The sequence below is a fragment of the Lithobates pipiens genome, unplaced genomic scaffold (genome assembly GCF_037356315.1).
Source record: "Lithobates pipiens isolate NorthernLeopardFrog02 unplaced genomic scaffold, aLitPip1_a1.2 Scaffold_8, whole genome shotgun sequence".
NCBI classification, from domain to species: domain Eukaryota; kingdom Metazoa; phylum Chordata; class Amphibia; order Anura; family Ranidae; genus Lithobates; species Lithobates pipiens.
This window is the reverse complement of record NW_027507903.1, coordinates 518,440,279-518,462,001: the sequence shown is the minus strand read 5'-3', so window position 1 is coordinate 518,462,001 and position 21,723 is coordinate 518,440,279. Positions and strand designations below refer to the sequence as shown.

At 42.5% G+C, this 21,723-nt stretch overlaps 1 protein-coding gene across 1 annotated transcript; it reads right to left on the bottom strand.

Annotated features, from left to right (window-relative positions):
- Positions 1 to 11: 11 nt before the first annotated feature.
- On the bottom strand, positions 12 to 21,509 carry LOC143960650 (low molecular weight neuronal intermediate filament-like). The gene is made up of 4 exons (XM_077469437.1): positions 20,686 to 21,509; positions 2,503 to 2,823; positions 1,435 to 1,559; positions 12 to 478 (listed from the first exon to the last, which is right to left on the bottom strand). The coding sequence occupies exons 1-4, from the start codon at positions 21,403 to 21,405 to the stop codon at positions 235 to 237; spliced, it is 1,410 nt and encodes a 469-aa protein (XP_077325563.1). The 5' UTR covers positions 21,406 to 21,509; the 3' UTR covers positions 12 to 234.
- Between the last annotated feature and the right edge of the window lie 214 nt (positions 21,510 to 21,723).

Here is a 21,723-nt window from a genome sequence, read left to right as displayed (position 1 = left end):
GGACAAACATATTCTTTATTAGGCGTTTATTAAGCCTGAAGCTTGGATGTAGTTTGTAAGTACATTGTTTCCTTGTTACACCTTCACTGAATATGACAATGTGAAATTTTATGGCTTATTATTTAACCTTTTCTGGGTAATGCTAGTCTAATTGCATAAAAGTCCAAAATAGATAAATGGAATAAAAAAATATCAGTATGACAGAAGTGTGGATGGTAAAATATTATAGCTAACTCAGTTCTTGGAGACGGCTTTATCTGAGGAAGCATCTGCTGGTTTTGGTGGCTTAGGCTGGACAGGGGAACCCCCCTTTCCTCCCTCAGATGCATCTTTTTTCTCTTCTTTGTGGATGGAGATTGTGCTTGTGGGGTACATCTTGCCACCACTATAGGAACCAGAAGAGTATGAGTAGCCAATTCCAAACATGCCACCACCTCCCACTGTAGTCAGACGTGTCTCTTCCCCTTCCAGGAGTTTCCTGATGACAAAGGAGAAATATATAGTTAACACAGAGGCACTATCTGCAGCAAATATGGCTTACATGCTTCCAAAAGTCATCAAACCATGCCAAATAATTTTTTGTTTCTTAATTGATGTCATGATGCAACCTGGTTTTGGGGATTGCAAAATAAGTCAGGGGCATGGAAATCAGCATGTCAGTATGGCAGGGCACCTTATGCTTCAGGTTCTCTAGCTTATGTGGGTACTTACCAAATTTTTTTTTAACAACTCTCCAGATGAAATTATATGGTAAAGCAACACTGGTCGTTTAACAGGAACCATACTCAATTAAAAAAAAATCATTATGTCTGAGAGCAGCCATAAAAATATGCCTGCTATTATCTGTATATAGTCAGAGAAGCATATTCTGTGCCTCGGTCTAATTTAGCTTCACTTAGTGAAGTTAAGCCATTATCAGGCCCTGTTTACAAACTGCCACCTGACTGTCCAGTTAGAGTATTTTTATTGGCCACTGAGGCAGTCTCATTGGACAGTGGAATGACAGGGCTTACCCAGAAAGTCAGGCCTCAGTATGTTTGACTGGATTCTTAGGGCAGTACAAAAATTCTTAATTTCTGATATTTTTGATACATGCAAACCAGTATGTTTGTGTCATGTTCATTTGGAATCAGACGTCCTCTTATTAAGGTCCCGTTGGGGTTTGATCTCTCTTACTATCCCCAGTCCATCATGAGGTATGACTCTCAACTCCCTCCTCCACACAGTGGATCTGATAATGGTTTTCCTAGTGCAATGATATCACTAGCACCTACTGAACCAATGGTATAAATAATGATTCAGTCTACAAAATTGCTGCCTCCATCATTTGCAGGTATCGGGTAAATCTACTCATTCAAATTTTCAGTTTTACAAAGCAAAATTGTATCCTATGATTGTTTTCTATTCACTGCCTTAGTACTATAGATTCATTACCTGTATGCTGCTATTTCAATGTCCAGAGCCATCTTGACATTAAGAAGGTCCTGGTATTCCCTCAGGTGACGAGCCATTTCCCCTTTGGTGGTTCTTAGAGCATTGTCAAGCTGGTTGATGGTTTCCTACAGACAAAACATTACAATAGTGTGTCAGTACGTTCAGAAAGTCTTCAGAGATGGGGCAGAACCCCCCAAGGCTTGCACAGAAATAGCATACTGCTGTCCTTTCAGCATATTTTTTTATTATTAATACAGCTTGTTGATGTTAGTTGTGTCTTGCTAGCCACATGGGCTTGTTGGTACGACAGAGTACAACATGGCTGTTGTCATGGGAAATATTTCATATAACTGAGAACCAAAGGTCTAAAAAAATGTATTTAAGGGGTTCATTTGGTATTTAGTTTTTGGTAGATGTTAGAGAGGTAATCCAACTGACTGTTCCATTTATATCTCAGGAATTAATTCAGTAAGATCTCTGTGCTTGAAATCCTGGGTCTGCACTCTTGCTGTAGCCATTATGAAGGGTCCTACTCTTCTTATTGGAATTCGTATTCATTTCATACTCTTAAGAATGCAACAAGAGCAGCTGGAATAAGTGGGATAGAAACCTCCAACATTTCCAGGTTTACAGAAACAGACAGGAGTCAGGATCTTTGCCGTGAGATCCAAATGTTGTGTATCGGAGGCAAAAAGCCATAGCTGAGTAGGCCCAACAGGCACCAACCATAAAAAAAAACACTTTAAGGTGGATTGTCTCTTTTAAAAAGACATAAAACATTATAAAGCATGTAGTAATTGCTTCAGTAACTTAATAAGATTTAATATTTAGTATTTTTTCTTGCTAAATGGCTCCCAGCTGGTTATCCCTGTCATTTGACAGTGATCAAATGGCAAAGCAATACCAAGACAGATATTCTATACTGTTCATGAGCACTCTGTAGCATGTTTAAAAAATTGTAATAAAGATGAATGGGTTAGTACCCTGGATGAAATTGTTTCATTTAAAACGCGTTCCTGTTTATGAAAGAAACAAACATATTTCGGGGTATGAAAAGACAGATGTTACCTGCATTTGGGCAATTTCTTCATTGTTCCTGTCCTCGGTTTCCTGCAGTTGCCTCTCTAATGACTCATTAGCACTGCGCAGGGCATCGTTTTCCAGAGTCCGGGCTTGTAGCTGTCTCCGATACTCATTGATCTCTTCCTTGGCCTGTCGGATGTTATCATTGTTTCGGGCTGCCTCCTGGGTGACATTGGTAATCTTGGTCTGGTACCAGTCCTCAGCCGTCTGCTGGTTGCGAGTGGACAGGACCTCATACTGCATGCGGATTTCTTTCAGGGCAGCCGTGAGATCTGGTTTATTGACCACATCCATCTCCACAGTGATCTGTACAAAGACAAGCAAAATTGTCAAGTATGACACTGACTGTACAGTGTATACAAAGTAAAACGACTCATATTTTCATGGGCAGATTAATAAGTGCAGTGCTGCTTGTTTGGTCAACATACAATTATTTACCATATATATTTTAGGAGCATCATGTTGTTGTTGGGGATGAGCAAATCGGGGAATCTTAAAACTTTACAATATTAATATATAAGCAGATTTCTGCAATTTGTGAGAAACCATACAATTTATAAATCACAGTTTTCTAGATCCAGAATGGCATTATTCACTGCACTTCAGACAAATATGAAGTACATTTTCTAGGCAAACCAAAAATTTGTGTTTTGCTTGCCTGAATTTTTTCTATGCAGACCGGTCATGCTCAGAGAATCTGTTCATAATCCCTTCATGTGCTTTCACAGAGTATCACCTTTTCTCTTTGTGATATATGTTCTTGATTTAAAATGTTTCTTGCAGAATAACTTGTATTGCTGAAAGCATAGCATCAAGGGATGAGGCTATATGCAACTACATATTATAAAAACATTGTAAATAAGTATGTTTTCTCCTTCACTGATGGGCACTGATAAGGCGGCACTGATGAGGTGGCATTCATGAGCACTGATAGGTGGCACTGATGGGCGACACGGATGGACACTGATAGGTGGCACAAATTGGCATGGATAGGTGGCACAGATGGGCATGGCTAGGCGGCACTGATAGGCGGCATGGATGGGTGGGCACTGATAGTTGGCATGGATGGGCACTGATAGGCGGCATTGTATTGTACTGATCGATGCCAATCAGTGCCAAACAATAATGCATGCCAATCAGTGATGCCCATTGTGGGCACTGATTGGCATCCATTGTGGGCACTGACTGGCATCCCTGGGGGTCTAGGGTGGCATACCTGGTTCTGGGCATCCCTGGTGGTCTGGTGGCGTCCCTGGTGGTCCAGTGTGGGCATCCTCGGGGGGGCTGTGCTGATAATCGATCAACACAGACCCCCCCTGTCAGAGGAGCAGCCGATCGGCTCTCCTCTACTCACATCTGACAGGCACGAGTGAGGTAAAGCCGATCCCCGGCTCTTCCTATTTACACTGTGATCAGCCGTTATTGGACACGGCTGATCACGTGGTAAAGAGTCTCCGTCAGAGAGTCTTTACCGAGATCGTAGTTGCGGGGTGTCACTCTGACACGCCGCAACAACGATTGCCGCGATGCGCGCCCCCCCCCGGGGGCGTGTAGTGGCTCAAAATCCTGAGGACGGTCTATGACGTCCAGTCAGGATTTTGAAACCACTTTGCCGCCGTCATTTGACAATGGGCGGGCGGCAAGTGGTTAAAGAACCACATGTTGCCATTAAGCCATAAATTATTCTCAGTGGCTGGTAAGTGAGCTGGGAATTTTTGTTTGTTTTTTTACATGCGTCGTCCTTCCACATGCTCCTTGCTGCAATGGCATTAATTGGTGTAATTTGTCACAGCTCTCTGCTCTTCCCCCTCTTGGCTCATGGGAGTGCTGAGCTGTGGAGGGGCAGAGCGGCCAGCTCAGTCTCTCAGCGGCTCAAGAGGGGTGTCGGTCCAGGCTCCCATTGTTGGGATGACGCGATGCCTGGACTGATATCCGTGACGTCAGCAGTGAGCGGACATCAGTCTGCTCTCTTCTAAAAAAGGGTCACAGGAGTGCAAAACGATTGGATTCCTGTGATCCATAGGAGAGGACCAGCCAAATGAGCTCAGGCTGGACTTCTCCTTTAAGGGATGCAGTGGTGTCACCTCTCCACCATCAACTTTGATTGGCTCCTGTCCTTTCCCTCCCTCTTTCAGTGCTGATTTGCATTGGATGACAGGAAACTATAAGACTGAATCAGGTGCTAATACTAGCTGTATGTAAACATACACTATATTACCAAAAGTATTGGGACACCTGCCTTTACACACACAAAAACTTTAATGGCATCCCAGTCTTAGTCTGTAGAGTTCAATAGCAAGTTGGCCCACCCTTTGCAGCTGTAACAGCTTCAACTCTTCTAGGAAGGCTGTCCACAAGGTTTAGGAGTGTGTCTATGGGAATCTTCTGAGAGCAATTCTGTTTCATTTATTCATAAAGGATCTGGAGGTTGGGATAAACAGCTCAATCTCAGTATTTGCGGATGATACAAAGCTAAACGGGACAATAACTTCTGTGCAGGATGTGGAAAACTTACAAGAAATAAAATCATGGGGTGAGCAACTACATGGCAAATGAGGTTTAATGTTGAAAAATGTATAGTAATGCATTTGGGTGCTAAAAATATGAATGCAAATTACTCGTTAGGGGTGTACAAATACCTTACTGGTGACCCTAGCATAGGGAAAAAACTTTTCAGTGGGAGAGAGTTTAAAAAGACACACGGCCATTCACTGAAATTGGAAGAGAAACGGTTTAACCTTAAACTGCATAGAGTTTCAAAAAGCTATTAGATAGGTATCTTAATGATCACAACATACAGGAATATACAATATACTATTGACATAAACACACACACGTGCACCACAGGTTGAACTGGATGGACTGGTGTCTTTTTTCAACGTTACCGACTATGTAACTATGTAATATTTGACTATTCTTCCAGAAGCGCATTTGTGAGATTAGGCACTGATGTTGGACAAGAAGGCCTGGCTTGCAGTCTCCACTCTAATTCATCCCATAGGTGTTCTATCGGATAGAGGTCAGGACTGCACTGGTCCAGATCATTTGGTGGAGGGGTGGGGTGATTATGGTGTTGGGTTATTTTCAGGGGTTAGGCATGGCCCCTTAGTTCCAATGAAGGAAACTCTTAAGGCATCAGCATACCAAGACATTTTGGACAATTTCATGCTCCCAACATTGTGGGAACAGTTTGGGGACGGCCCCTACCTGTTCCAACATGACTGCGCATTAGTGCACAAAGCAAGGTCCATAAAGACATGGATGAGTGAGTTTGGGGTGGAAGAACTTGACTGACCTGCACAGAATCCTGACCTCAACCCAATAGAACACCTTTTGGATGAATTATAGCAGAGACTGCGAGCCAGGCCTTTTCATTCAACATCAGTGCTTGACCTTACAAATGCACTTCTGGATGAATGGTCAAAAATTTCCATAGACACACTCCTAAAACTGGTGGGCAGCCTTCTCAGAAGAGTTGAAGCTGTTATAGCTGTAACGGGTGGACCAACTCAATATTGAACCCTACGAACTAAGGGCTCTTTCACACGTTGATGTCCGTTTTCACAGACTCTGCTTGCTCAACAGGGATCGAGCCAGCAGATGACAGGTCCATCTCTGCTCAGTGTGTAGGGACGGACCTGTTAGCCTGTACTCTATGGTGGATCGGATGAAAATGAAGCCGCTTGTCCGTTTTCATCCGATCCGTTCCCCCAGACGGATGTAAAATAGGATTTCCATCCATTTGGATTTAGCGGAGCAGAGATCAGTGTACATGTCAATGCTGACATCTGTCGTTCCATAGAGATGCATGGAGCGTCTGTTCCGGTCCGCCTGAAAAACTGACCTGAATGGTCCACATGTGTGTAAGGACCCTAACACTGGGATGCCATTAAAGTTCATGTGCGCATAAAGGCAGGCGCCCCAATACTTTTAGTAATATAGTGTACATTTGATTATTTTTAAAGGAATTTACAACTGCATTAAATTCAGTTTTATTATACCTAATATCCATTACCTGTCTCCTTCAGGAACAAAGGACTCTCCTTACGTTAACGTGGAGGGCTTCTTTATTGGACAAATATCTGCATTCTTAGTGCTGGTGACCTGATCAATACTATATATAGATATGAATACATTATACTAGATTTAGAAAAAAATAAGTACTTATGAGATGAGTAATGACCTAAAGAACATGAATCTGGCAGAAAGAAAATCCATCACATTGTCCTAGCTTGACCTTCATCAGACATAGCGAGGAAGGTGTTAACCCAGGAACAGCTGACAGTAAATCCCAGAGGTGTCCCGGGGTATTGTGGGTAAGACAAGTGCTTTAAAAGAACAGCTGGACTCAGGGGATTGAGGGAATAAAATGCGGCCTGGACGCTGCGATCTTTAGAAATCTTATTATGATTCATCTCCCAGAGGAAGCGTTTTTATCTGCACAGCGATCTCAGCAACCCAACAGTGCGCAAAGCCAGAAAGAATTTATAGTGTTAATAAAACATAAAAATGGAAGTAATATCCAGATACAACTTTCGCTCTTAGTTTCCATCTACTGCTGCACCTAATGATTAGCCTTGAATAGAAGGGAATAGAAGAGATGGCAAAGAAAAATACAATCAGGAATTGGGAAGTGCATGAGAATAACAGATGGCTAATCCAGAGATCAAAAATGGTCTTGGGATTCTATAATGCATATAGGTCAGATCTGTCATTTGTAAAGGGGCTGAATGCTAGTTCTGAGCAGAAAAGATGAACATATTTGGCTTCACTGCAAATGGTGTCTGTCCATACAGCCCACGACTGAGGATCGTGGTCTCCTTAATATTTACATAAAGAATTGTAAGTACCAAAGCTCCCAACTGTCCCTGATTTGGAGCAATGTCCCTCTGTCCCTCTTTCCTCCTCATTTGTCCCACATTTTGGTCTGATCTATATAGATGTCTATAAAATGCACTTTTTTTTTTTACATCAAAGTGTTTTCCAGTGCTAAACCTTTCATCTGATTTCTAAATTGCTGCATTTGTACATTTCAAAAGCCAATATAAAGGAATAGTAGTGGTAAAAAAGCACTTTTAACCAATCTTGTTTTTTGTACAATTCTTTTAACTGCTTGCTGCCCTCCCACCGGTGCAGCTCTTGTTCTGGGATGCCGTCATATGACGGCGTCCCAGAACGGCCACTCTCGCGCGTCCGCGGGGGAGGACATCGCGGCCGCACCGTGTTGCTAGGACATGGCGTGACCCCGATCTGTGTAAAGAGCCACGTCCGCAGCTCTTTAACCATGTGATCGGCTGTGGACACAGCGGTCACATGTAAACAAGGAAGTGACTGACAGAATGTGAGGCGAGGAGAGCCGATCAACGGCATCTCCTCACAAAGGGACACTGATCACAATAAAGAAATATAGTGTCAAAGTGCCACCAATCAGTGCCCAGAAATATAGTGTCACAAGTGCCACCAATCAGTGCCCATTAGCCATGCCAGTCAGTGCTGGAAATCAGTGCTACCTATCAGCACTGCCCATCAGTGTTGCCCATCAGTGCCCATATGTACCGTCTATCCATGCCACTTATCAGTGCCTCTCACTGCCGCCTATCAGTGCCTACCAGTGTCACCTATCAGTGCCCATAAGTGCGGCATATTAGTGATTCCTCATCAGTGCCCACCAGTTCAGCCTATCAGTGTCTTCATCAGCAAACATCAGGGAAGATGAAAAACTTGTCTTGCCTACACACGGTCACACAAAGTTGGTCGGAAATTGCGACCGTCAAGAACGCGGTGACATACAACACGTACGACGAGCTGAGAAAAATTAAGTTCAATAGCCAGTGTGGCTCTTCTGCTTGATACTGAGCATGCGTGGCACTTTGTGCATCGGAATTGTGTAGACACTCTTGGAATTTCCGACAACAGATTTTGTTGTCAGAAAATTTGAGATCCAGATCTCAAATTTTGTGTGACGTAAATTCCGATGGAAAATGTCCAATGGAGCCTACACACAGTTGGAATTTCTGACAAAAAGCTCCCATTGAACATTTTCCATCGGAAACTGTGTGCACGGGGAATGAGAGTCAATTTTATGTGTGTGTGTGCTGCCCATTCTAATTTCTTGCCCTCCTGAGGCCGGTCCCTGAGCTACTAACTTACTATATCAAAAATAAAAGAAATATGTTTTTTGCCTTTATTATCTACCTTAAATCATATTGCTAATTGCATATTGTAATTGTTTGTAGCCTTAGGCTGGCCATACATGGTCAAATTTTCTAAATCATTTTCTTTTGAAAATCAGAAAATTTGTGCGTTTTGTGATCCGATGATGCCACCATTGATTTTGAAATTCGGCCAACCAAGCTTTCAATTTCACCTCATATTGCTACAGAAAATAATTTTTGTGGCTGGGAATCTTCTTTTCTTTCCGGGAATTTTCTTTTCTTGCACATTTTTCGATTACATTTCTCGCAAGATTCTCCCATCAGTGATTAGAAAAAAGTTTGGTTTTCAAAAATTTTTCAACCTGTCCGTTTACTCAAATTTGATCGCCGCACCAAAATTGGCTGTTTCTGCGGTCCACTAATGGTGCAAAATACGAACGAAAATTCTTAGATAAGATTTTTCGAAAAAAAAAATTCTTTCGAAATTGGACCCAAATACTCTAATTTGCACTTAAAAGTGTAATTTTGTAACTTTTGGAAATGCCAGTAAAAACGTGGCTGTACCAGTAAATTTGGGATGTCAGTAAGTCTGTTAGGTTGGCAACACTGGCCTGCGCTGTCACTCGGTCACACAAGCCTCCGGCGGAGACTACGATTGGACATTTTAGCAAACCCATGCATGGTCTACTGTTTCCTGTTGCTCTCAGGAAACCTGCCACGTCAACTACCTTGCAACCATCGGAACTGCAGAGGGCAGTTCATTATGCAAACAAACACTTGGCACAGCACCAAGTTTTTAGAATAGCATCAATGAATAGAGGAGGTGAATGTGGGCTCAGTAGGGGGGCAGCAGTGATCAAAACAGGTTTTCAAACCAGTGGCCAGATGGCTCTGGGAGTCACTTAGGCCGCGTACACACGGGCGGACTGTCTGCCCAACTTAGTCCGCTGAACAGTGTTTCAGCGGACAATCCGCTCGTGTGTGGGCTTCAGCGGACTTTTTCAGCGGACAGTCTGACGAACAAAGTCTTACGGAATTTCCGTAAGACAGTCTGTTCAAACTTGGTTTTGTCCGTCCAAACTTGGTTTCAGCGGACAGTCCGCTCGTGAGTAGGCAAGTTGGACGGACTAAGTATGGCGCATGCTCAGAAAGGGTTTACACGGCCGAAGGTTGCATTGCAGTGTATAGGACGTCGTTTTTCTAGTCCCGTCGTACGTGCTGTACACGTCATCACGCATGCTTTCAGCGGACTGTCTGCTCATCGTGTGTGGTCAAGTCCGTTCATGCTAATTTTAAACGGACTGTCTGTCGGATTGTCTGCCGAACTTAGTTGGGCAGACAGTCCGCCCGTGTGTACGCGGCCTTAGACAGGAAGTCGTCGCCAATAAGGCTGGATCGGGTAATTGTCATAATAAATTTACACTATATTGTCAAAAGTATTGGGACACCAATGTGCTTTTACACACACATGAACTTTAATGGCATCCCAGTCTTAGTCTGTGGGGTTCAATATTGAGTTGGCCCACCCTTTGCAGCTATAACAACTTCAACTCTCCTGGGAAGGCTGTCCACAAGGTTTAGGAGTGTCTATGGGAAAGTTTGACCATTCTTCTAGAAGTGCATTTGTGAGGTCAGACACTGATGTTGGACGAGAAGGCCTTGCTCGCAGTCTCCCTGCTGTAATTCATTCTAAAGGTGTTCTATGCGGATGAAGTCAGGGCTCTGTGCAGGCCAGTCAAGTTCCTCCACTCCAAACTCGCTCATCCATGTCTTTATGGACCTTGCTTTGTGCACTGGTGTGCAGTCATGTTGGAGCAGGAAGGGGTCATCCCCAAACTGTTCCCACAAAGTTGGGATCATGAAATTGTCTAAATTATCTTGGTATGCTGATGCCTTAAGAGTTCTCTTCACTGGAACTAATCAGCCAAGCCCAACCCCTGTAAAGCAACCCAGCACCATAATCCCCCCTCCACCAAATGATTTGGACCAGTGCACAAAGCAAGGTCCATAAAGACATGGATAAAGAGCTCACATAAATGTGCTTCTGGAAGAATGGTCAAACATTCCCATAGACACACTCCTATAGTGGACAGCCTTCCCAGAAGAGTTGAAGCTGTTATAGCTGCAAAGGGCAGGCCAACGCAATCTTGAATCCTACAGACTAAGACGCCATTAAAATTCATGTGCTTGTAAAGGCAGGCATCCCAATACTTATGACAATATAGTGTACGTATACCTGTAGTATTTCATATAATACCTTTGTATCCGAGGCACCCAAAATAATACATTTTACCTTTTCCTGTTGGCTTTCTACCTGTTATATTTTAGATTTGTGCCCCTAAACTGCAAGCAAGGTTTATCTGATCACTAGCATATCTATTTATCCACCTGTCTATCTATCTACAAGTTGTTTACTTGTTTATGGTCTTAAAGTGGGGGTCTGCCCACCGCTGCAAAAATTAAAAACCAGTAGCTGCACATACTTCAGCTGCTGACCTTTAATAATTGGACACTTAGCTGTCCTGGAGCCCAGCGATGTCGGCACCGCAGGTGATGTTTCTATTTGCTGCTGCCTCCATTGCGAGTAAGGGAATCCGGCAGTGTAGTCTTACAGCTTCACGCCAGGAACCCTACTGCGCATGCGCGAGGCGCCGCTCCACTCTCCTACTGGGCCCGCGGTCGGAGAGGGAGGAGGGGGGCCCCGCGGTGATGTCAATACCTGTGAATGAGGCTCCTGGAAGTGGGAACAGCATACCTGTGAAAGACACGTATCCCCCCCCCAAAAAAATAGGTGCCAAAGGTGGTACTGGAGGGGGGAAGGAGTACAATGAGCAGAAGTTCCACTTTTGGGTGGAACTCCACTTTAATGCAAAACCAAAAATCTAATTTATTGCAGCATTAGATGTGATGGCTGCATTAGATTTCTTTTCTTTGGCTATTTCCCCATGAATAAATAAAAGCTGATAATTTTAAGCACCCGGGTATATATACGTTGCGGTTGGCAAGTGGCTTACCGGGGTTAGTGTTGAGGTTATCAGCCATAATCCCAGTATTTTTTTTTTTTTATTCAGCTGGCGGCTGGCTTTTTCATGAAAGTGGTCCGTGCGCTCATAAACCGCTTGAACGCTTTTAGAAGCGGCCACTTGCAGAAGTTTCTTGGGCTTACTGTTTTTAATGGTGCACCCTAAATGGTGCAGCTGGCTGGTCACAGAGGCAATAAAAGATTAATTCATCTTTGATCACCTCTATGGCCTTGGAGGACCAGAGCAATGTCATGACGTCACTTCCAGTCCAGGAGGGAAGCAAATAATTATTGTTATTATTATTTTTTCTTTTTTTTTTAAGCAAACGATTAAATTAATTTCATTTTTTTTTTCTTACCCCAGATCTCTCCATAAAGAGGACCTGTCATCCTTATTGCTATTACTAGATATGTTTACATTCCTTGTAATAGTGATCAAAAAAACACAGTAAAAAAAAAAAAAAAGAAGAAGAAAAAATGTAAAGTCCCACATCCCAGTGTTTGCACGCAGAAGCGAACGCATATGTAAATGGTGATCACAACACACATGTGAATAATTCTAGTGCCAGACCTCTTCTGTAACTCTAAACAAGTAACATGTAAACATTTTGCCTATGGAGATTTTTGAGTACCGTAGTCTGTCACAATTCCATGAGTGTGTGGAATTTTTTTTTTAATCATTTAAGTGTATTTTTTCCCAAAAAATTGTGTTCGAAAAACTGCTGAGCAAATACCGTGTGACATAAGAAATTGCAATGATCGCCATTTTATTCCCTACGGTGTCAGCTAAAAGATTTTTTTTATAGTGTTTATGGGTTATACGTAATTTTCTAGCAAAAACACTGTTTGCAAACAAAAAATGGCAGAAAAGGGCTCGGTCTTCAAGGGGATAAATAGAAGCTGTTCACTTTAACCCCTTTGCTTTGGCGCCTCCCGGCCCTTTAAGAGGTTTCAGATGCTTGAAATCAGGGCGGGGTTTATAATCATGTGATCGCCATGATTGGCTGTCATGGCGATCACATGATCAGAAAACTCCCAATCCCAAGAAGTGATTGGGAGATTTTTGTTAGCCGCTGGTAACTGTGCCGGGAGCGTGCAGGGCAAGCACTCTCGGCACAGCTGTGTTGGCTAATTGGTAAGCAAATATGCGGCCGCTCTGTGCTAAGGCCCATCCGCAGAGAGGACACATATTTGCATACTGTCGGCGCCTAGGGGTTAAGCACTCGTCAGTGATAAATGGTTTGACTTGCTGGCTGGATGACCAGATGAGACCAGAAGAAAGCCTGAAATGAAAAATAAAAATACAGCCATCACATCTAAGAATTGCCAAGCTGCAAAATAAAAATAATGTTTTTCTTTTGGGTTTGATGCTGATTTAAGTAATTACTGGGGACCAGGATTTCCTTCACATGACTAGTTTCATTTGAAGGACAACACAGTTTGTTCTTGTCTCTGGAATCAATAACAATCCATAAAGCCTTTAAGAGCACCCAAGGAACCAATCGATCGTTGAGCGGAGAAAAGGTTTTCATACCAATTGCATCTTATTTTAGAAACAAAAAAGGTTTACATTCTTGTGTTTTGCATTTCTCAAATATGCAACTTGATACTGACATAGCTGCCTCTTAAAGTGAATGTTTGCAAATGTATGCAGTACTCTAAAGACAGATATAAATGATTTCTTCACTATGAAATCAATGAAAAAGCAACATTGTATTGAATTATAACTGATAAGGTTTGTGCTGGAAATGGTCTGATATCAGAAATCTTTCATGTCCAAGTGGATCTCATATACTATCAAGATGGAGAGACTTGGCTATAAGTCTTGCAAAAGTTATAGCGTTTACAAAATTGGGGATAAGCCTTTTAAGCCTTTTTTTTTGTGTTAGTGCTAGTTCACACGAGATGCAGTCTAGTGTGTGTTTTTCTGCATGAAAACTGCATGCACAGTGTTTTCCATGTATTCCAATGGACCTAGTTCACACCAGTGCAGTCAGTTCCAGTTAGTTTCTGGTGCAGAAAAGTAGAACATGCTGCATTTTTTCTGCACAGAGCTGTACTGGAACACAGCAAAATGTATCAAAAATGCACTGAAACTGTGTGTGGTGTTAACTGTAAGCAAAAACTCACCACAACATATCTGGAGTGCATTATTGTGGTGTGACCTGGCCCTTAATCTGAAAGTAGATGAATAATCTCAATCAGAGAGATGTCGGTCATATCACTTTCTGGATGTGGTTTAACATACAAACTGGCTATCAATATGTCAACGTGAAAGAATCCATAAGGTCAATAAACCGTTAAAATGTAATTTAACTTATATTAGTTTTTAAATAAATGGCTTGGTTTGCTTACAGACCATTAAAGGTGGGTGCCCAGCCATGCATGTCTAATTCCGGGGAGAAGGGGGGGACTGGGAACACTTGAGCACAGGTCTGTGCACGTGTGTGAAATTGTATGCAATTAGCCAGAAAAAAACATCTCTGAACAGATCCGTGAATCCCCACCATTGCCCTGTCTGACCATACTGTCCAGATTTTGCACTTGGGAAGGTGATTGTTCATATGGTAATGATTCAACCAATCTCAGGATAAGCAGCATACAAAGTTCTCCTTATATACTGTAAATGGCTCTTCCAGTCATACATATTTATGGCAATAGAGAGGGGAAGGCAGAGCCAGACCATCCACAAATCAACCCAGACAAAGGCCTGGTGGATGCCCAGAGGGGCCAGCTAAAAACTTTTGGCTCCTGCAGTAAACCAGGGGAATGGCACAACTGATCAAAGCTGTACACATGGGCCATCCCAGTACAGAAAATGCCAATTCAGCGGTTTATCCATGCCTGTTGCAATCATTATAAGTGCATATAGAACATATGGATGGGTGTTGACTACTAGTGTTGCTACTTTGCATAGGTCCACATTTGGCCTAATCCATATTAGGGGGAGCAATGAAACCATACAACTGCTTGTTTCCCCTAACACCAGCAAAGCAGCCCACTTACAGGCAGCTACCACCGTCCCCTGATCCCAGATGGGGAAATTGTCATCTCAAGTCTATTGTTGCTGATATATAAATCCTGTAAAAATAGTAATAATAATAATATTAGCTGAAGAATAGAAATAACTGGATATAACTGACTGAAACCTGCACATTCGTTGAAAGGTTTTACAACGAGGACACTATTGCCTATGCTCAAATTAGGCCTACAATTAAAAAAATTGGGAAAAAAGGATTGTTTTTCTAACGAACATTTCTAGCTTTAGGCATCTGGCTGTGCCATGATCTGCTTTGACTGTATATACAATGCGCATTGTAGTTTTCTTATAGAAGCCTTTTAGTGTCTTTGCTATGTAGAGCCACCCATATTCATTACATTCTACTGTGCCACAAGTTTAAATTCCAACATATATGATGTTTTCTCTAAAGTCGATTTAAATCCAAAACTTGTTTTTCATTATGGAAAGAGTAAGGAATGGTGTAAATGGCCATAGGGTTTTCTGCCATTTATGTCCCATTGGAGAGATTTCCCCTCCTTTCCTGAGCTGTAGACACAACGGGAAATCTATCCAAAGCAAGGAGAAATCAGTTCTTTATGTAGATTTCCTATCTAATCCTATTTTGGTGACAGCTCAAAAATGTAGATTTTCACAACAATATGGATGCAGATACAAATTCAGACAGCAAACTGAGAGGGGTTCTAACCCTTCCCCACTCTGACTTTCCATACACATTAAATTCTTGTTTGACTGGACTGCATTCATGAAATTCTCCTGCACACTGGAAAATCTCAGCATCCAATGTCTATGATTTTTGTCCTATCACTGTCAAAACACCCCATTTTAAATCACTGATCAATACACATCCATATCTGCAGTGGACTCCTAGCTTGCAGGACCACCATCATCTTTACATGTAACTTGTTATGGTATACCTACTTCACTACTCATAGTAACACATTCCATAAAGGCATTTCCTCCTGGCATCATGGCAATGACCGGTAATCTTTGCTCAATATGGTTTCATATTTTATTCTATGCTTGAAAGGAATCACTGCAAGGTAAGTGAATGCAAGTAGTATCACAAAGAAGACATAATTGGATTCTTTACCAGTTATCTATGAAGTTAAATCTATCCAGTGCCATGATGTCATCATCCCAAAAAATTAAAAGGCATTCCAGGTGTCTGGCATGGTAGCTACCATCTAAGTCTGAACACAGAAGTATTTTGCTGTGTAATAGGTTTCCTTTGGGAGGCAAATAAAACCAACATACATGCTGGCTTTTAGTAAAGAAATATAAACAACATTTTGGTTACATCAGAATATGTTTCAAGACCTCATGAGACTAGCAGACATTGTTCAAGATATAACATTTTAAATCCGATTTTCATTAAAGGATAAGTGTAGTTTTAACTTATTTTTGGAAAAATATTAATGACAAAAGGTAAGCATTTAGCCATTGTAACGTAAAAAAACAGACTTATGGAGCCCTTAATGACCCCACAACAGCTCCCAAATGGATGAAGCCTGGAGCCCTAAATAACCCCATAGAAGCGCTCAAACCTATGAAGCCTGGAGCCCTCAATGATCCCATAGACCATATCTTTGGCATATTTACCCAAAGATCTAACATCTATGGTGCACTGGATGATGATCACTTAGCAGTTAGCACCTGAGATTCTTTCTAACTCATGCAGTCCTTCTTTCCTGAAGATTATCTCAATGTATGTATGCTACAAATTGACATCCTTTAGTGCATATAGTATTGTGACAGTTTATCCCCATTTTTTTCCAGCACACGTTAATTAATTATTAAGTTAATTAAGGCTCAATTGTTGGATCACCAAGATTTCCAAATATGTGTACTGAATGCTCACAAGTACTTCAAACAGGGCCGGAACAAGGAGTGGCAGGAGGGTGGTCTCTCCTGGGCACTGTGGTATCATGTGAGGAAGGGGGGGGGGGGTGTGCTGCAAGGACATTGGGTGAGAGGGGATTTGTGTTGGAAGGGGGAATTTGGGGGGCAGCAGGGGGTAAGTATTGTTCTAGGAGGGGAAATTGAGGAAGGGGGGTGCTAAGAGTGGTGATTTAGGGGGATTTGTCTTGGGAGGAGGGGAAGAAGATTGGTGGTAAGAGGGGGGAATTTGTGCCTGGGAGGGGGAGATGTGTACTTGGAAGGGAAATTTTATGGGTAGAGGATTTACGCTAAGAGGGTTCATTTATTTGGGGAGGGGGACATTTGTGCTGGAGGGATTTGGGGGAGAAGGGGGATTTCAGCAGTTGACAGATTTATACTGGGAGGAGGGGGAATTTTTACTTAGGGGTTAAGTATACACATTAGTGCTCATTTTTTGTTGGGGGATATTTGCTGATGCATAATGCTCATACATCTTGGAGGGGGGGGGGGGGGGGGGGAGGGGTTGACGCAGTTTGGCATTTTAGCATGTTCACCCTGGGCTCTAGATCACTTTGTCCTGGCACTGACTGAAAATGCCGGTTTTCAGTACTTGCTTAATTGCTGCTATAGCTGATTTCTAGAGCCTCCTCCATCAATCACATTGATGCCCTGGTCAATGTCTTCCAAGTGCAATTTTTTCCATAATCCGCAGCACCTGATAGGTCTGCATCTGCAACTATTATATTGATCGCCTAATACAGCAGCCCCGATAGCCATCTGACCACACTGCTATTGGTGCTTATTGGCTGACAGATGCAATAGGGTGCATCTGTAGGATCACACCTCCCAGACCTGACCAGTACCCATAATGGGGATCCTGGAATCTCCTGCAGGTTGTAGAAGTGCCAATTGAGCATGGGCTCAGCGGTGTGCAGGAAGAAGGAGGGAAAGGCAGGAACACCAGCAGAAGAGCTCCTCTGCAGTGTATAGAGCAAAGTTAACACTTGACACAAGGGGGGTTATTTACTAAAGAAAAATCCACTTTGCACTGCAAGTGTAAGGAAGTAGTCACTGTAGATCTGAGGGGGACATGCAAGGAAAATAAAAAACAGCATTTTAGCTTGCACATGATTGGATGATAAAATCAGCAGAGCTTCCACTCATTTCAGATCTACCCCTTAGATTTAGAGTGACTGCCCTTCCAAGTGCACTTGCCGTGCAAAGTGGATTTGCCTTTCGTAAATAACCCCCAAGGTTATTTTGGTTATTTTGTCTATCCCTGGTAATAATTCCATAGACCCCTCTATCCACTTGTGGACAACTATGAAACTATTCAAATTCTCCTTTATCCCACCTTACTGAGAGAAATTTCTAGAAGGAATTTTGCCAGTGATTACTTAGCAGTATTTTTTTGTTCCCTGTCCAATAGTCCAATCGATAGACAGTGCAGTCAACCTCTCCCAATGGGTAAACTCTCAGCTTTATCCAGCAATGGAATTCAATAAAATCTCACAAACCTGAGCCAGCTTTAACTGCTTTTACCAATGGAAGTATGGCTAGTAGATCTCACCAAGGCAATGCAAAACCTATCTACTGTAACAAGGAGGTGATGGGGAAATATGCAGTACACCAGTAAATGTTCTTAAAATCGTTTTAACACTTTGATATGCAACTAATTCTACTTCTGTCAATGAAAATTCACATTGCATTCTCATTTTCTACCAAATTAAATAGCCATACACATGTACAATCTGCTTCTGGGTATCTGCAGAGATATTATATAACTATATGGGGTGGTGCCTTTGTGCCTCTAGAAGACATCCCTTACGTGGCTGTTTTAGAGTGCCACTCCCCACTAATGTTCAGCATATGTGGGTAACCCTTTTTAAGGCTGTAGGAGCAAATGACATGCAGAATTAAAGAACCATTACCCCCCTGGGTGCTTAAACTTGTATATCGACAGTTTTTATTATTTTTTTTTTTTAGGAGATGATTTGAACCATGTGAATGAAAGCTGAACGTTGTTAGCGCCTCTGGCCAATGTTATAGCTTGCCCCAAACCTTGTTACTGTCACTTTTTTGTCACTGGACAACTTAGTCTACTTGTAAATTTGCAGAAAAATATACATAGAGAGGTTAATTAAGAAAAAAAAAAGTAATTTATATGCTAATTTTTATCACTAAATGTATTAACCACATGCAGTTTGTATACAACACTAATGCTAGCGGACATATTGTATTTCACATATGTACAATAAAAACCAACATGGCATTCTATATTTACTCAATTGCGTCTTTCAGTTTATCTTACAGTAATTTCAGTAGAACCTTCTTAAAAGAGAAGGCATCTTCATTTGGGTCCATAACTCATTTTAGGGTAGTGGGTGGAACATGAAATGTATTCCTTATTTGCTCCTGGGGCAAATGGAACATCCGCTGGTCTACAGTACAGATAAAGACTAATATTAAACTGTCATTTATTACAAGCTGAATAAAATTGTTTCAGACTTGTTGAACATTATTGGTGCAATGTATGGAAACCATGGCTTCTATGGAGCAAGAGTTTTTGACCAATGGGGATTTTTTTTCCCTTTTAGTCCAACTCAGCATAACCTGTTTCGTTTTACCATGTTCTGCATACAGATACAAGTATAGCGTATTAGCTATTTTTTTTATTATCTGCCTATCTAATCTATCCCACCTCCACCTAATAAACTAAACGCTTTTTTTTCCCCCATCAGCCCATTCCATTACCTTTCATCATTATTGTCATCTTATTATCTTCTGTGTCACTTGCCCCTCCCTTTTAGATTGTAAGCTCTAAAAAGCTGATTCTTTTGCATTGAATTTCATTATAACCATTCTGTCTCCTTTTATTTTGTAAAGCACTGCACAAAATGTTGGCGCTATATAAATCCTGTGTAATACGTTTTTTACAATAATTTACAGGGGGACCTTACTGCTGAATCTGTTTATGTTACTTTGACTGTCTTCAATGATAGTGCAGCACCAGGCTCTCCACTACAAATACAATCATTCTGTACATTTTAAATATTAATAAAAAATATATATTTAAAAGCTGATGTCTGGAAAATCTGCATAGATATTATATAACATATTAGGGTGCCTATGTGTCCCTAGAAGAAATGTTCAATCTATGAAGGTACCCCCTTCAAGACTATAGAAACAAATAATATGCAGCATGAAAGCCCAACTCTGAAATCTGAAAATTCTCCCTAGCAGTGGGACTGTGCCCCCAATGCCAGAGTTAACTACTTGTTTGGTTTAGGGGAGAGAAAAATAATTTTACTAACCCAATCATCCGCTCCAGCAGTGGTCTTTATTAAGCCCCATACACACGATCAGATTTTCTACTGATTTTGTTCTTCAGATTTACCAAAACCATGTAGTGCAAGGGCCTGCCTGATTGAATACACATTGAAACTCCTAAGGTTTGACCTCATATTATATGGTTTTGGTAAATCTGATGGAAGAAATCAGCAGAAAATCTGATAGTGTGTATGGGGCTTTAGACTACAGAAGAATAGAAGATAAGATGCTGTGGGAACCCATTTAGCATTATGGAGGGCTGGTAGGTAAATCTTCTTTTCCATGTCCCCTAGACCTAAAGGAGCAGTTAACCCTTGCAGTATAAAGGTGCAGCCCCACTGCAGAATTTTCAAGTTTCCTAGAGTCCAGCTTTAAAAAGTCCAGATAATATTAATGTAACATGTAGAAAAATAAAGGTTTAAAGCAGAGGCATAACTAAGGAGCACCATGGACCTTACAAAATGAATATGACTGTACAATCTCCATACAATCAACTTTATATTTACCAAAACATGTTATATGAGGACAAACCCAAGCTATCCAATCAGTCAGGCTCTTGCACCACATAGGTATTGGTAGATATAAAAGAGATTGTACAATTAGACTGCAATCTGTGTGTTGAGCTTAAACCACTTGAACCACTCAGAAGGAGTGCCCTCTTATGGATCTTCATCACACAGATGCTGATGCTCTCCCCTCCTCCCAACTCTGCAGGAGCCACCGCCCTTCCTGGCACCTCCTGCCCTTCCCCAAGGACCCACCTGCGCCTCTGTCACAGCACTCTGAAGCTCGGCCACTTCTTCTTCATGGACCTTCCTCAAGAAAGCCAACTCATCCAGGAGGGACTCTACTTTCTTCTCCAGCTGCAGGCGGTCCAGGGTGGCTTGGTCCACATCCTTCCTGAAGTCCTTCATGGCCTCCTCTGCTTCTTGCCTCTTGGTTGTCTCCTGTGCCAGCTTCTCCTGCAGCTGATGGGCAAGGTTCTCCAGCTGCTGGCAGTCCAGCTGAGCCTGATCCTTCTCATTGAGTTGTTCCTCCAGCCTGGATCTCAGCTCCCTGATCTCCTGCTCAAAGACCTGGCTGAGCCTGGACGGTTCTGACTGCTTCTGCCTCAGCAAGGTCACCTCTGCCTCCAGCAACTTGTTCTGCTGCTCCAGGTGGTGGACCTTCTCAATGTAGGTGACAAAGCGGTCATTGAGACCCTGCAGCTGTTCCTTCTCATTAGTCCTGACGATCTTCAGCTCGTTGCTGAGGGCGGTGGATTGGGACAAGTCGAAGTGATCTTGAGGGATGGAGGACAGGTGACTGGCTGGGGACCTGCTGCTGATCTTCCTATAAGAAGAGATGCTGCTGGAATAGGTGTCTCTAGGCTTGTAGGTCTGCGGGGACCTGGAGCTAGATGTATACAGGTAGCTGGAGGACCTGGGAGAATCTCCAAAGATCTTCTTGTAGGATGAAGGGTAGAAATCCCTGGAAGTCATGGCTGGACCTTGCAGGTGGTTGTGGGATGCTGCTGGTGATGGCTGAACTTACTGCACCGTCCTGCTTCCCCTCTGCACACAATGCACACTGCAGACACCCACCAGCACTTTATATACACCCCCCCTGCTCTGCTTGACATCAGGACACGCCCCCCTCTCCAGACACACTCTCTGCAGCCCCATCAGCATCCACCTATCCCATCCCATACAAAGGGATCCATCATGTCATCCTGGGGCTCTGCAGGCACCAGGACACAGGAAACGCCCTGGACACACAGTGCCAATACTTCTCTGAATCGGCAAAACAAACAAAGCTAC

Excerpts from the sequence above, each read along its gene's own strand:
- LOC143960650 (XM_077469437.1), bottom strand. The coding sequence starts at position 21,405 with ATGACTTCCAGGGATTTCTACCCTTCATCCTACAAGAAGATCTTTGGA. Across the intron at positions 2,824-20,685 it reads GTGCTGTGACAGAGGCGCAG|ATCACTGTGGAGATGGATGT; the intron begins GTGGGTCCTTGG and ends GTCTTTGTACAG. Across the intron at positions 1,560-2,502 it reads AAGAAATTGCCCAAATGCAG|GAAACCATCAACCAGCTTGA; the intron begins GTAACATCTGTC and ends TTTTGTCTGTAG.